Source organism: Camelina sativa, chromosome 7, assembly GCF_000633955.1.
Source record: "Camelina sativa cultivar DH55 chromosome 7, Cs, whole genome shotgun sequence".
NCBI classification, from domain to species: Eukaryota; Viridiplantae; Streptophyta; class Magnoliopsida; order Brassicales; family Brassicaceae; genus Camelina; species Camelina sativa.
This window is the reverse complement of record NC_025691.1, coordinates 23,314,515-23,328,317: the sequence shown is the minus strand read 5'-3', so window position 1 is coordinate 23,328,317 and position 13,803 is coordinate 23,314,515. Positions and strand designations below refer to the sequence as shown.

Here is a 13,803-nt window from a genome sequence, read left to right as displayed (position 1 = left end):
CGATTTGGAAGAGGTTGGGAAGCGAGATTCGACTCTCGGCTTCGAGCGGATCATGGTTGCAGAGGGAGTGTCGATCGACACCACTTGGTGTCGGTCGACACCAGCAAATTAGGCATCGGTCGACACCTCCCTTCCAGCGAGATGATGTTTGATTTCCTGGTTTGTATGTTTTTTTTTGTTGATTGTTTGGAACATTGGTATCACTGTTGCTTGTGTGTATAGCCCAGTAGATGAGAGGATTGCCTCACTGAGTGTTTATCAAATACTCATGCATCTAAATATGTGTTTGTGGTGCAAGTAAAGGCAAAGTGTGATCGTGGAATCAAGGCGATGAAGAGGAGGATGTTCTAAGGACTCGTTTGGATGTTGTCTAGCGTTGCTAGGTTGCTAGAGTTGGGTCTTTAGAAACATTGTTAGGTTGCCGGTTTCATGTTTCCTGATGTTTGATTATTGGAGTGTTGTTATGGATTATTATTGGTTATTTTATTATTGGATATTATTTGATATTGTTATTTCCGCTGTTGGTTGTGGTTGTGGATATGTGGCTAGTGGGTATGAGACCACTAGTTGTAGTTTATATTATATTTATATTTATTATTTATTTAAAAAAAAAACAGGTCGGGTAGTTTCAAGGAGAGTTGGAGAGAAAAATATGAGATTGTAAAAAAGAAAGGTGAAGTAGAGAAAGAGAGAAAATGTTTCTCGGGAAAAAGGAAAAGAAGATGATAGCTTTAACCAGAGAACAACATTTATGTCAATTTAATTTAATTGTTAAATTTAATTATTTCTTTTTGTTGTTTGTGTATAAATTGCAAGGATATATTTGACTTTTTTTAATGATGGATGTGGCATTGAAGAAAAATGTTTACACTGTTCATGGCATTATTAATAAATTTCCCTTATAAAATTACAAAAAAGTGGAAACTTCTTAGCTATTAATTATATTATTAAGTTCATTGAAAATATTAAATTAAAGATAAATTAGGAAAATCAAATAAACTAAAAAAAAATGGCTACAACAATTAGAGAAATATATATATATATATATATATATATATATATATATATATATAACTTATGATTCCTATAATCTTAGGCAATCAAAAAATTATAAAAAAGGAATTATTAGACTTCCAATAATCATAACATAAATTCAAAATGTATAGAATAAACAAACCAAAAGAAAGAAAACCTAATGAGAACATGATCTCCCTATCACAACAGTTTTGATCACAACATCAACTCTATCTCAGGCTAATGAACCTGAATATTTCCATAGAATTGAAAACCTGATGAAACCCATGTATCACATCCCTATATCATTTATACCAAAAACAATTATATACAAATAGAATATAAAAGTTAACAAAAGTCCAAGATGTGTAAAGAACATGTATTGGCAATGAGTTTAAGAGGCAAAAAAGAAGATGAACGCTGAAATACTGTTGCACTGATGCGCGGCCAAAACCGTTATGTTTTTTGCAGAATCATTTTTATTTTGTTATGCAATGGAAGAAAAATCAATAGATTGGTTTATGATGAGGAAGTTTAGAGTTTGTTCGGACTTGATCGGTATATATAGGGGAGGAGCGGTTTAGGATATGTTGTTAGCTTTAAATAAAAAATATAAAAATTAATATTTTTAACTATCATTCAAATTTTTTTTTATATTTATCATCTTTATATATTAAAGTGTGATGATGAAGAATATTTATGATTGATTGATGAATCTGTTTTTCAAAATTTTGTAGAAAATTAGGCATTCAGTCGAAGGAAAAAAAGGAATATTGTAACAGTTTCTATATTTCTGGATAGGATAATATGTTTTATTTTCTTATGATATGCGAATTTAAAAAGAGAGACTAATGTTAATATGCTAAAATTATGGAAATTAATGACTGGAGAATCTTAATTTGATTTTTTTGGTCATACAGAAATGTTAATATTAAATTTGCAATTGTTTTTTCGATTTTGTGCTTTAAAGTTTTTTTTAAAAATGTATTAATTACAATGGCATGAAATGTAAATAGTTTCCAACTCCAAGCCTTCTTTCACAAAACTGCTGTGAAAATGTTAATATACATGAAACATTCTCAAAGTTGAAAAGAGTACACAACCCAAAAAAAATAGATAATAAATAGGGAATTTAGTAGAAACTACCACATTGCATACAAAATTTTTCAGAAATACCACATTTGATATTTCTTTTCAAAAGTACCACAAATCAACTTTTCTAATATATTAGAAAGACAGCGCAGTTCCTGGAGAAAGAGAGAAATTTTATGGCTTTTGATGTGATATGAGACCCATAATAATAATAATTATAAATATAAATAAAAAACAGAGAAAAAAAAGTAGGTGATGGAGATATTTATTTGAAGAACCTTTTTGTGGACCAAAAGACAAATAAAAGTAAATAATGTAAATTTTGTCTATCAAAATATTATATTTCGTCCACCGAACATTATACATATGAATAAGAAAATAGAACAATTTTAAAACACAAAATTTCAAAAAAATAATGATTAATTTTAATGTAATTATAAACAATAATTTATTTACTTCGGAAAACCCATATAAGTTGTCTTATATGTAAAGAGTATAAATGTTATCCACCGAATATTTTCTATGTTGTCTTTCAGAAATTTCAATGTTGTCCATTTTTATATCCGTGGACAAGATTTATTTACTTCTAAAAATGTTTATATATATATATATATATATATATATATATAAAGGTGTGTAAACTTATCCATTGTTAATAAACTGGTCCATGAATTTCAACGGAGAAACATGTCAATTAATTAAGTGGGAGAAAATGTGAATCTAGAAAACAAAATTAGAAATGCAAATTTAAACATATTTACCCAATAAAAACTAACAATCCTTATCAAAACAAGCTATACTGCTAAGAATCTTTTGTTTGGAAAATAGATCTATCTATCAAAACAAAAATTATACCTTTGAAACTCAAAGAGACACATCATCAAGTCTGAGAATGACGTTTCTAATCACAAAATTGATCTATATATCTGCAGAAATTGAACTCTTAGCTAAAATCTAGCAGATTTAAGTCTCCAAGAAAAATAAATGGAGTTTTAACAAAGGTGAAGAGAAAGAGAAAGAGAGATAAAGAAAAAAAGATTGAGTGTCACAAAAATGAGAAAGAGATAAGAGAGAAGGATAATAATAAAAAAATAAATGTTTTTGTTTAGTTTTGGTTGAAGGTGTTATGGTCATTTTAATTAATTAATGCTTATGGTATTATAGAAAAGAGTTTTGGAAGTGGTATTTGGGAAGCTACCTTAATACAAATGTGGTAGAACTCTTAAAATTCTCTAATAAATACACAGAATTTCCCATTAGTTGTCTTTCTTCTCCTATGGATTCTCTTACTGTATTCTCTTAATGTATAGAAACTTCAGTAATTAATTATATACCACACCATACAATTATTATCCTGTTGTAGAGTACAAAAACCCAAAAACGAGCATAAGAATCAGCAAGACCAAGAAAAAAAAAGACCAGAGTGAAACATAGAAAACAGTTAAAAGAGTTAGAAAAAGAAGAGAAACCACTTTGTATATACTTAGTCTTCTTCAACAGACTTTGCTACTGGTCTGCAAAAAGAGTTCTTCGCCTTCCTGACTTTGCTTGCAGACGGCTGGTCTCTGCATGTACGACTTCACTAACCAGATCCTTGAAGAGAAGCCTCTCCACATCCAGCACCAACCCTGAGATTTCTCCACTGAAGCCTGCCCAGTTCTCAGATCGAATCGTCACATCTTCAGCAAGTATATTTTTCAAGAAGTCATCTTCTTCCTCCAATAAGAAGCTTTCTGATCTCTTTGTGGCTTGCTTTTGCAGTGTTTCTACCGCTGAACACAGTTCTTTCAGTAGTTGTTGAGCACTCACGGCTTTCTTAGTCATCTTAGCAGATGACTTCATCAATGGATTTGTCGTGGCTTAAACTGAAGCTAGTTTCTCCACCAGAATCTCATTAACTGTGCCAAACACGAGTTTGCGGTTGAGCTACTCATTTTTCAGAACCTTACTTTCCTCTTTGTGTAAATGCATAGTGCTGCTTCCCTTTGTCTGCTCAAGAACAAAGAACAGCTCGGGATTGATTGGGTGGCCAGAAGGGTGTAGCTGAAAGGTTGTCAATCCTGAGCCAAGGTCTCTGAGGAGAAGACCCGAAGCTAATAGAATCTCAGAGATGTATCTATGATCAGTGGTAGGATCCGGGTTCTCACAGAGCGATGCGATATAATCTTGGCTGGCTTCATCATGGTTAGAGTTCAGTCATCATGGTTCTTACGGTTTATCTCTGGCGAAAAGCTTGATGTGGTTTCTGAGAAACTATAAGCTGGATTCCACTGGTCCTCACAATGTTCATCACCAAAGTCATCGGCTACATTACCTATCACATGATTAGTTATGGAAGGAACTGAACAGCCAATCCTTGTATTGAGAAAAAATTGTAAAAGAGAAACTATACCAAACTAGAAAAGCTACAGACAAATGTAAAGAGTTAACCCTGGTCATAGAATTTTAAAGTGACATTGATGTTTGCAAGTTTCTTATCCATGCCAATATTCTCAGAGGTTGATGACAACGAGGACACTAGAGATAGAATCCTTTTGTTACCTTGTGTCTTCACGGGTGATGGTTCAATCTCTCAGTAGTCGTACTCCTTATATGGGTCTTGGCTAAAGTTTAAGTGTAAGAATTCGTGTTCATTCCTGTACGTATATGGATGCACCTGAATTTGTAACACAAAGAGCATGATCAAGAAGTTGTTATTAGCATGTGTAACTGACTCTCAGTGTTTGGATGAATCTTAAATCCTACCTGTAGATTATGTGCATGAGCTCTTTTGACCAAATCTGTTGGGGCTAGCATATAGTTGTTATTTACTGGAACAACTGTATCCTTCCATGGTCCGATCCCCACAACATATTGCTTAATGTAGTTAAAATACGTATCTGATGTAATTTCTGCGTATGTCTGCAAAGAGTTGCAAGAAGGAACGATCAGTCACTTTTACTTTAGAAGCAAAAGAACTTTCAAGAATCAAAAAAACAATATCAAGAGCAGAGCATTGACCTGGTTAGTGTCTTGTGTTGGCATGGTAACATCGTCTATTAGGAGGACTTTTGGCGAGTCTGTCAAATTTGATATGTACACGAGTGAAGTTGGTGCAAATGACTGAATAAATAATGGTTTTTTTAACCACTTCTTGGACAAATATGAGCCTCCATACCCGTACTTCTTTAGTGTCTCCACAACTTTATCCTCAAATCTCTTACCACCAGGCCATTTGACCTGCAAATATATAACAGTGATAGAAGCAAACGGTTAAGGTTTCACCTAGAGGGGAAATGAAAACCAAAAGGTAATATGAGGCTTTTTAAGTCAATCTAGAGAATTTCAGCAAAGTAGAAGTCAATCTTGAGAGGATTGTGGCTCACATGCTGGTTCATTAAAACAGGATTTTTGATCTCAGGATAAATCCCAACAACTCTTGGAGCATCCCGAGCAATGGCAATGAATTCTTCAAATGTAATGATAGGGTACTTTCCTGGAATACAAACAAGAGATGGTCGTGGTTAAATACTCCCTGTACCAAGCGAATTTATACTTCTTTACAACTAAATCTAGGAAAGAAAGAATAGCTAACCGTTATATTGCTGGTCTCGAAAAGCATATCTCTGTTTTGTACGTAGTGTCTTCAGTTCTTTGAGAGTAAAATCAACTACAAGGAATCAAAGAGGAACCAGTTGTTAGCAAATATCTCAATAATGAACCAACTTGAAGCTTTTCTCTACAGTTGTTAAATGAGTTTATGTGAATGCTGAAGCAAATGAAACCATGAGCATGCATCAACACAGGAAAATTAAAGGTAACTTACAAGGGAAAAAGCCAGTGACGTTGAATCCTTGCACCTCATATGTCTTTTTACGATCAGCAAACTCCTTGTAGGTGGCAACATTGGTTGTCTCGTCAAGGATAACATCATGGAAACGTATAAGCACACCATCTTTAGATGATAAGATATCTGTTTCTATAAAGTCTGTACCCTCTTCAATTGCCCTCTATCAGAAAGAAAAAAAACAGAAAAGTGGTTTAGAGAAACAATATTATCGGGAAGAAGGTCCATTTCAAAGAAGCTGAAGGAGAATGGATCAAGAAAATGGTAATACCAAGTAAGAAGCTGCAGTTTCTTCAGGGATCTCTCCGTTGGAACCTCTGTGTGCGATGTTATAGGGACGTGAAGTCTGAAGTGGAAGCTTACCAGTTTGAGGTTCTTTACCAGGGAGAGGGTACAATGGCCTCCCAGCACACACAGTAAGTAGAGATAGCCATATCAAGGGTAAGCATTCTGAAAGTAAGATCACCAATAACCACTTTGTATTAGACTTCACTTTCCTACAAGCTTCGGTTTATACTTAAAGCAGAAACAAAAGCCAACAACAGAATAAAAAAAGAAAGTCAAACGGTAATGATTATAATAATGTCTTGCAAACTATCTAAAGAGGTAAATTAGAAGAAAAAAATTCAACAAATCCGCAAAAATCTAATGCAATAGAAGCAATCAATGAAGTTTACAATCATACCCAGATGGAGAAAATTAGAAACACAATGAGAAACCCAGAAAATAAACAAGAAGGTAACTTACTTGTAAGAATCATGACGATCTTCCTGGATCGATCGGGATAGCTTCGTTTGATCCGCTTTCTGTTTCTGTTTTTGTCTCTTATCCGACTCTATTGGTTCTTACTCCATTGACCTCTCCCTGCGTTTGGCTTACCGTTCTTGTGCGAATATATTTCATATTCATATATCATTTGTTTTCAATTCACATTCCCCCGAATATTCCATAGTTTTTGGTTTAGAAGACTTTTTAATTTCCAGATAACTTAAAAAGTATGTACTATTTACTGAGCAACGCCTCTCTTTGTCATAAATTGCAAACTGAATCCTCTCGTCTCGTCTTTTATATTCCCACAAAATTGGCGATCCACTATCACTTTCATTCACAATGGCGTTTATTCGCTTCTACTCATTCTGCGTCTCGCCGGAATATACCTTTTTGACGTCAGTTATTTCATTCTGTTTGTAAAGAAAATCGGTTATTTCATACTCCAGTCAATGGATATGTTAAATTCCTACACCTTGTTTAACACTGTGTGAATCTATACATTACCTTAATTAAAATTCAAATTCACAGCACCAAATTGTAAAACTGTGTTTATACATACATAAGTCGTAACAGTGTTAAAAAACCGTTAACAGCTTCTGATGTGGACGCCACGTAAGAAACGACGTCGTTTTGGGAAACAAAAGAAATAATTTCTTTTGGTTAAAACGACGTCGTTTCTTCCTTCTTTTTCTCTTTTCCTTCCCGAGTCCTTCTTCTCTTCTCCGACTCGCCTTTGTTCAGTTCTCGATTTAGAGATTTCTTATATTCTCTACAATTTTTAGTTCAGAAATTGAGGGGTTGCGAAAGATTCAAAATTGATGGTTGAATTTATTTATTAGTTTTCTGTTTTAAATAAGTATTGAAGTTGCAGATAATATTGAGGTGAAACTGTCAGAAAAATGCTGTTGTCCATCGTTAATATTATCTCCACCAACGGTGGCACCATCAACGATTTCAGTGATGTCTGTTTCTATTGGTAAGAATCTCTATGTTTTCAGTTTTAGATCATGATGAATTAGGGTTATTTGATGTGATAAGAAATCAGGGTTCAACGATTTGTGAATTGAAGTTAGCAAAATCAGGGTTCTATGGTGTTAACCGATTGGGAATTGCTAATTGATCTGTTTGTTTGTATCTTAGAGTTTTAGACCATGCCGCTAGCTAAGATCATCTTCTTCATTGCTCTGTTTCCTACAGTTCATAGATCTTGAGATTTGTCTTGTTCAATCTCTTAGGTTTTATCTATTATATGAATATTATTAGCAAGAGCCTCTCGGGCTGATCTGATTACGACGAAAAGGTGTTTTGTTAGCAATCTTTGTTTTAGTGTTTTGTTAATGGGCTATGATTATAAGCTTACCAGCGCTTCTGAGATTAGGTCAATGAAGCATATACAGTAAAAATACATGGTTGAATTTCTTAATATGAGCCTTAGTTTCTTGTTTTCTCGTCTCAAAGTTTTGTTTTGTTTTCTTAATACCCAAATCGAGAACTGAACAAAGGCGAGTCGGGGAAGAAGGAATCAGGAAGGAAAAGAGAAGGAGAAGGAAGAAACGACGTCGTTTTAACCAAAAGAAGTTATTTCTTTTGTTTCCCAAAACGACGTCGTTTCTTACCTGGCGTCCACGTCAGAAGCTGTCAACGGTTTTTTAACACCGTTACGACTTATGTATGTATAAACAGAGTTTTATAATTTGGTGCTGTGAATTTGAATTTTAGTTAACGTAATGTATGGATTCACACAGTGTTAAACATGGTGTAGGAATTTAATATACCCCTTTAGCTGGGGTATGAAATAACCGATTTTTCCTGTTTCCAACCCCCGGTAGAAGAAGTTGGGTGTACGACTGATCAATCTCTGTTCCGGGCCGACCCAATTGATAGACCCGCTGTTTCGTGAGAATTTATTATTGAGTTTTTTATAACAAATGTAACACATTGTGAAACAAAACTTGTGGGTTCTACCACATTGGTATACTTCTTTTAGCAAATACCACAAGCCACAAATAAAATGACGAAATTAACCCTCATGGTATTTGGTTCTTTATTTTTTGTTTTTCTAAATGAGACATATATATATATATATATATATATATCCTTTATCGTGTTTTAAATTGTTGTGTTGTCTTTTCATCTTCTGTGCCCAATTTCTAATTAAAACGAAAAACTCTTTTTTTTTCTTGTTTCGTTATTGCCTAAACTAACCGAACTGGAACAAACCCACACCGAGTCTGACTCAGTAAGCCAAGAGCGAGTTGCAGAGTGAATCTCCGCCGTCCTAGACCGCCGTGACGTTCTTTTCCGTGAGACGCCTCGGTGGCGTCTCGGTGACGTTTTCGCGGCGAAGACGATCGCTTTCGACGGGGCTGATGTAGCACTCCAGAACACAGACTTTGTGTCGTCAGAACTCAGAGATCGCGGAAGCTGTTCTCCGGAGTACCGTTTGGCGTGGTGCAAATGGAGACGAAGACTTCATCATCTGATCTTCGTGCTCAGCCGCATGAGAGATTTCTACATGGAGATATCGTTTCACTTCGAGAGCTCCGTGATACTGTTTAATAGACAACTATTTTAGGACTAGATGTTGCCAGCTGTAGACATTCAACGTTTAATGAACAACTGTTTCAGTTTGTCCATCAGTAGTTTCAAAATGTCCTCCAAGCTATCCTTTTGTTATGTAATTCAATTTCTCAATTTTTAACACATACGTTCTTTGCATTTTCAGTATATCCACACACTTGTCAACCAATGAACATGTCTACAGTCAGTTTTTATGTCCACACAAAGATTTTAACCAATCAATTACTTGTCCACATTATACTTATATGTCCACAATCACTTGACAACCAATTAAGTAGTTGTCTCCAATATACTTTTATGTATACAGTCTATTTTATGTCCACGCCCACTTGTAAACCAATGAACATGTCTACTACATATCATATTGTCCTCAACATGCTTCATAGTTACAAGGAAATTTTAGTAAATTATATTGTCCACAACTCGTATTAAATTGTTGGCACATACAACATCAAAATTAGTATCTCTCATAATTTATGTCCACAAATCTCTCTCTTTGTCTCCCTTCCTTTTAATCCATTTATTCTTATTTTATGCATTAACATCTCTTCTATTTACCCAGTGATCCTTCCTTTTATCTACATTAATTGTCAATTCAGTCAAATGAAGCAATAAATGCTAAGTCAGAAGTTGTACTATGTCGCCGCATGGTCTATCATATGTTGAGTGTGTGTTTTTGTCATATAAATAACACATTTCTTTATATTTCCACCTAATAAACATATAGGTATTTTTGTCATTTGCAATGCTCTGAAAAGGGTTTGTGATTGTGGTAGATTGGAAAAGTTTTATATCAAATATAGTAGATCTGACTAAAATCTCTTTATTATTTAGCCGTTTTTCTTTTAGGCGGAGGGAAAAATACACAAAACGGCGGCATTTAGTGTTTGTGGTAACGACGTCGTGTTATATTAAGCCACATACACTTTTCCTTGAATGCGGAAGCAAACCTCTCTCTATTAATTTGTGGTATACTCGTATGATTATGTTACATCAAGTTGTTTAGTTGTTTTGAAAAAATCAATTCAAACTTCCTGGAACTGTGTTACAATAATTTAAGTCGTGAATTTATTTGGTTACTATTTTACTATTAAAGTAAAATATCATATGGAAAAAAGCTTTGTCGGAGTAGAAGATTCTCACCTGTCACCACTCACCACTCACCACACACTTTATACAAAGACCTTGACTTGTATAGGCCAACGAGTCTAAATAAACGACTCTAAGTCTATGCCATGTAGCACAAAATTACCAAGATAAAACAGATACTTTCACTTTTTCTAAATATACAATAGTTTCTTTCTTGTTGAAGTTTCATAAACGTGGAGGTGTTACCATTTTTAAACTTGCACTTGTAAATTGCTTCCACTTATTTCATTTGCGTTTTATCTTTTTTTCAATGGAGCGGAAGCCTTTCGTGGGTCAATATTTGATATGGGTAATGATACTGTTGGGGCAGCTACATGGACACTATTGGGCCTAAGATATCTCTTAGTTAGGCAACTACGTTTGTATAAATACCTTCGGACTCTATTGAATATACACACAGATTTGCACATTACTTTGTCTTATTTCATGGTATCAGAGCCATTCAAATCTGTGACCTAATTTTTTTTTTTAAAACACAGCCGCCGCCGCCGTTGTTTGTAAACAACCACCCCCGCTGCAAGACATATCTGTCTAGTTTCTTGCCGCCGCTGTTCATCTTAATAACAGTCGCCGCAACATGTCTACCTCTCCTCAAACCTCTTCCACACAGGTGGTCGTCGCAGCCGCACCCTCTCGTACCAACTCAGTTCTTCTGACAATCCCGGTGCTTTGATATCCTCTGTTATTTTGCAAGAGGATAACTATGCTGAGTGGGCTACGGAACTGCAGAACTCCCTCCAAACAAAACATAAGCTTGGTTTTATCGATGGATCTACTCCAAAACCGACGTTTGAACCCGATCTCAGCATGTGGCGTGCTGCAAATTCCATGATTGTGGGTTGGATCCAAACCTCTATTGACCCTAAACTCCGCTCAACTGTTTCTTTCATTGCCGAGGCTTCAACTTTGTGGGAGAGTCTTCGGTCTCGGTTCTCTGTTGGTAATGGGGTTCGCAAGCAAGTTCTCAAAGATGAGATTGCGGAGTGCAAACAAAACGGACAATCGGTGTTAGAATATTATGGCCGCTTATCGAAACTTTGGGAGGAGCTGCAACACTATAAAACAGGTCGTCAGTGTACCTGTTCCGCTGCTCCGGATATTGCTAAGGAACGTGAAGATGACCGTGTTCATCAATTCCTTTTTGGGCTTGATCTTCCACGGTTCAGCAACCGCCGTTCTACAATCACTGGTGAAGATCCCAAGCCGCCACTCACTCAAGTTTTTTCTCGTGTCATCCGTAAGGAACAAAATCTCAACGTTGCACGCTCCAAAGAAACAACTAAAACAGAGGTTCCCCCTCAAGCGGCTGGTGTCTCTGCTCCTCGCTTCCGTGATCGTTCTACTCTTTCATGTACTCACTGGCGTTGTCAAGGACACGACGTCTCTGAATGTTTTCAACTCCACGGGTATCCGGAGTGGTTCTTTGAACAAAAAGGCGGCCCTCGCTCCGACATCAGCCAACCGAATCGTTCTGTTCAGCGTGGTGGTCGTCCAACAAGGGGTTCTGGTCGCAGTCGAGGTCGTGTCAACACAGCCCGTATGGTGTCTCCATCCGACACTGGAAATAATCAGATCACACAACTGATCAACCTGCTCGAAGCTCAACGCTCCAATACATCCTCAGAAAAACTGTCTGGTAAAACTCACTTAACCGATGTAGTCTTAGATACTGGCGCCTCTCACCACATGACTGGTGATCTTTCTATTTTGGTGGATGTGGTTGATATTATTCCTTCACCGGTTACTAAGCCTGATGGGCAACCATCTCGTGCTGTTAAGTGTGGTTCCCTTCAGTTGAGCTCAGCCTACCTGCTGACTGATGTGTTGTTTGTTCCTGATTTTAATTGCACTTTAATCTTAGTCTCTAAACTGTTGAAGCAGACTGGATCCATTGGTATTTTTACTGACACATTGTGCTTCTTGCAGGACCGTTTTTCAAGTACTTTGATTGGAGCAGGTGAAGAGCGTGAGGGAGTGTACTATTTTACGGGAGTGTTGGCATCACGGTCTCCTAAGTTATCGGCTCATCATCTTTCATCGAGTGCTTTGTGGCATAGACGGCTTGGCCATCCTTCTCCTAGTGTTTTAGTTACTTTATCTGAGTGTGTTCCTTCTCCTACCATTGTTGGAGATATCAAAAGTTGTGACATTTGTTTCCGTTCAAAACAAACAAGAGATGTTTTTCATGATAGTAGTAATAAAGCTTCTGATTGCTTTTCACTTGTTCATTGCGACGTATGGGTTCCTTATCGCACTCCTTCTACAAATGGTTCAACATATTTTCTTACACTTGTTGATGATTATTCGCGGGGTGTCTGGACCGATCTCATGACTGTCAAATCTGAGGTCCCTCAGCTCATACGAAATTTTTTTGCCATGTCCACTCGACAATTTGGCAAACCCGTCAAGTCGTTTCGCACAGATAATGGCACAGAGTTCATGTGCCTTACTTCTTATTTTCAAGAACAGGGTATCTTGCATCAGACTTCTTGCGTCGATACTCCTCAACAAAATGGCCGTGTTGAACGTAAACACCGTCATATTCTTAATGTTGCTCGTGCATGTCTCTTTCAAAGTCATATGCCCGTGAAGTTTTGGGGCGAAAGTGTCCTTACTGCCACACATTTAATAATCAGAACACCATCTTCTGTGTTGAAGAACAAGACTCCGTACGAATTGTTGTTTGGCCAACGCCCGTCGTACTCTATGATACGAACTTTCGGTTGTTTGTGTTACGCACATCTACGCTCTCGAGATAAGGACAAGTTTGGTCCTAGGAGCCGGAAATGCGTTTTTGTTGACTATCCCTATGGGAAGAAGGGGTGGCGTCTATTTGATCTTACCACTGAAAATTTTTTTGTTAGCAGAGATGTGCGGTTCGAAGAAGAGTTTTTCCCTTTCTTGGATCTTACGTCTTCTCCTTCGTTACCTGTACAACAACCTGTTGTTGTTGATGATGACTGGGTTACACCTTCTGTACCTCCGACAGTTGCAGTTGTTTCTCCTGACCTTAGTTCATCTCCGGATGTTCGACCTGCCCTTGTTCAACCCGCCGAAGTACCTACTACACCGTCACCGTTGGTCCCTTCTCCGGGTAGTCCGTCATTTTCGTCTTCACCTCCTGTTGACAAACCATTGGAGACTGATTCACCTGTCACTCCAGGTCTACCAGAACTGTTGGGAAAAGGTCATCGCAAAAAGTTCCCCTCCGTACTTCTTAAAGATTTTATTGTCCCTCCAGTACACTCTTCCTCTCACGCTCTCGCATCTGATCTCCCCGACTCACTGTCCTCGTCTACGGTCTCGGGTATGGTTCTTTATCCTATCACAAAGTTTTTATCTAATGTTGGTTTCTCTGCGAACCACATTGC

At 36.8% G+C, this 13,803-nt stretch overlaps 2 protein-coding genes and 1 pseudogene across 4 annotated transcripts; 1 reads left to right on the top strand and 2 right to left on the bottom strand.

Moving 5' to 3' along the window:
- On the bottom strand, positions 3,421-4,302 carry LOC104702139 (annotated as a pseudogene).
- Positions 4,040-6,830, bottom strand: LOC104702140 (glycerophosphodiester phosphodiesterase GDPD5). 3 transcript variants are annotated; one of them, XM_010417966.2, is made up of 9 exons: positions 6,680-6,821; positions 6,204-6,382; positions 5,912-6,095; positions 5,681-5,755; positions 5,472-5,581; positions 5,107-5,325; positions 4,852-5,007; positions 4,648-4,762; positions 4,040-4,420 (listed from the first exon to the last, which is right to left on the bottom strand). In XM_010417966.2, exons 1-8 carry the CDS (start codon positions 6,690-6,692, stop codon positions 4,679-4,681), a joined length of 1,020 nt encoding a protein of 339 aa, XP_010416268.1. In that variant the 5' UTR covers positions 6,693-6,821; the 3' UTR covers positions 4,040-4,420; positions 4,648-4,678. The 3 variants fall into 3 exon arrangements, with proteins under 3 accessions (XP_010416268.1, XP_010416269.1, XP_019083355.1); XM_010417967.2 differs by having other exon boundaries at positions 4,040-4,411; XM_019227810.1 differs by lacking the exons at positions 4,040-4,420; positions 4,648-4,762 and having other exon boundaries at positions 4,879-5,007; positions 5,107-5,165; positions 5,264-5,325; positions 6,680-6,830.
- On the top strand, positions 10,820-12,652 carry LOC104702138. Its single transcript, XM_010417965.2, has 2 exons — positions 10,820-12,068; positions 12,359-12,652. Exons 1-2 carry the CDS (start codon positions 11,240-11,242, stop codon positions 12,391-12,393), a joined length of 864 nt encoding a protein of 287 aa, XP_010416267.1. The 5' UTR covers positions 10,820-11,239; the 3' UTR covers positions 12,394-12,652.

Coding starts and splice junctions, on each gene's coding strand:
- LOC104702140 (XM_010417966.2), bottom strand. Junction 5,756..5,911: donor CGTCACTGGCTTTTTCCCTT/GTAAGTTACCTT, acceptor GATTCCTTGTAG/TTGATTTTACTCTCAAAGAA. Junction 5,326..5,471: donor CTGTTTTAATGAACCAGCAT/GTGAGCCACAAT, acceptor ATATATTTGCAG/GTCAAATGGCCTGGTGGTAA.
- LOC104702138 (XM_010417965.2), top strand. CDS start 11,240: ATGTGGCGTGCTGCAAATTCCATGATTGTGGGTTGGATCCAAACCTCT. Junction 12,069..12,358: donor ATCCTCAGAAAAACTGTCTG/GTAAAACTCACT, acceptor TGCTTCTTGCAG/GACCGTTTTTCAAGTACTTT.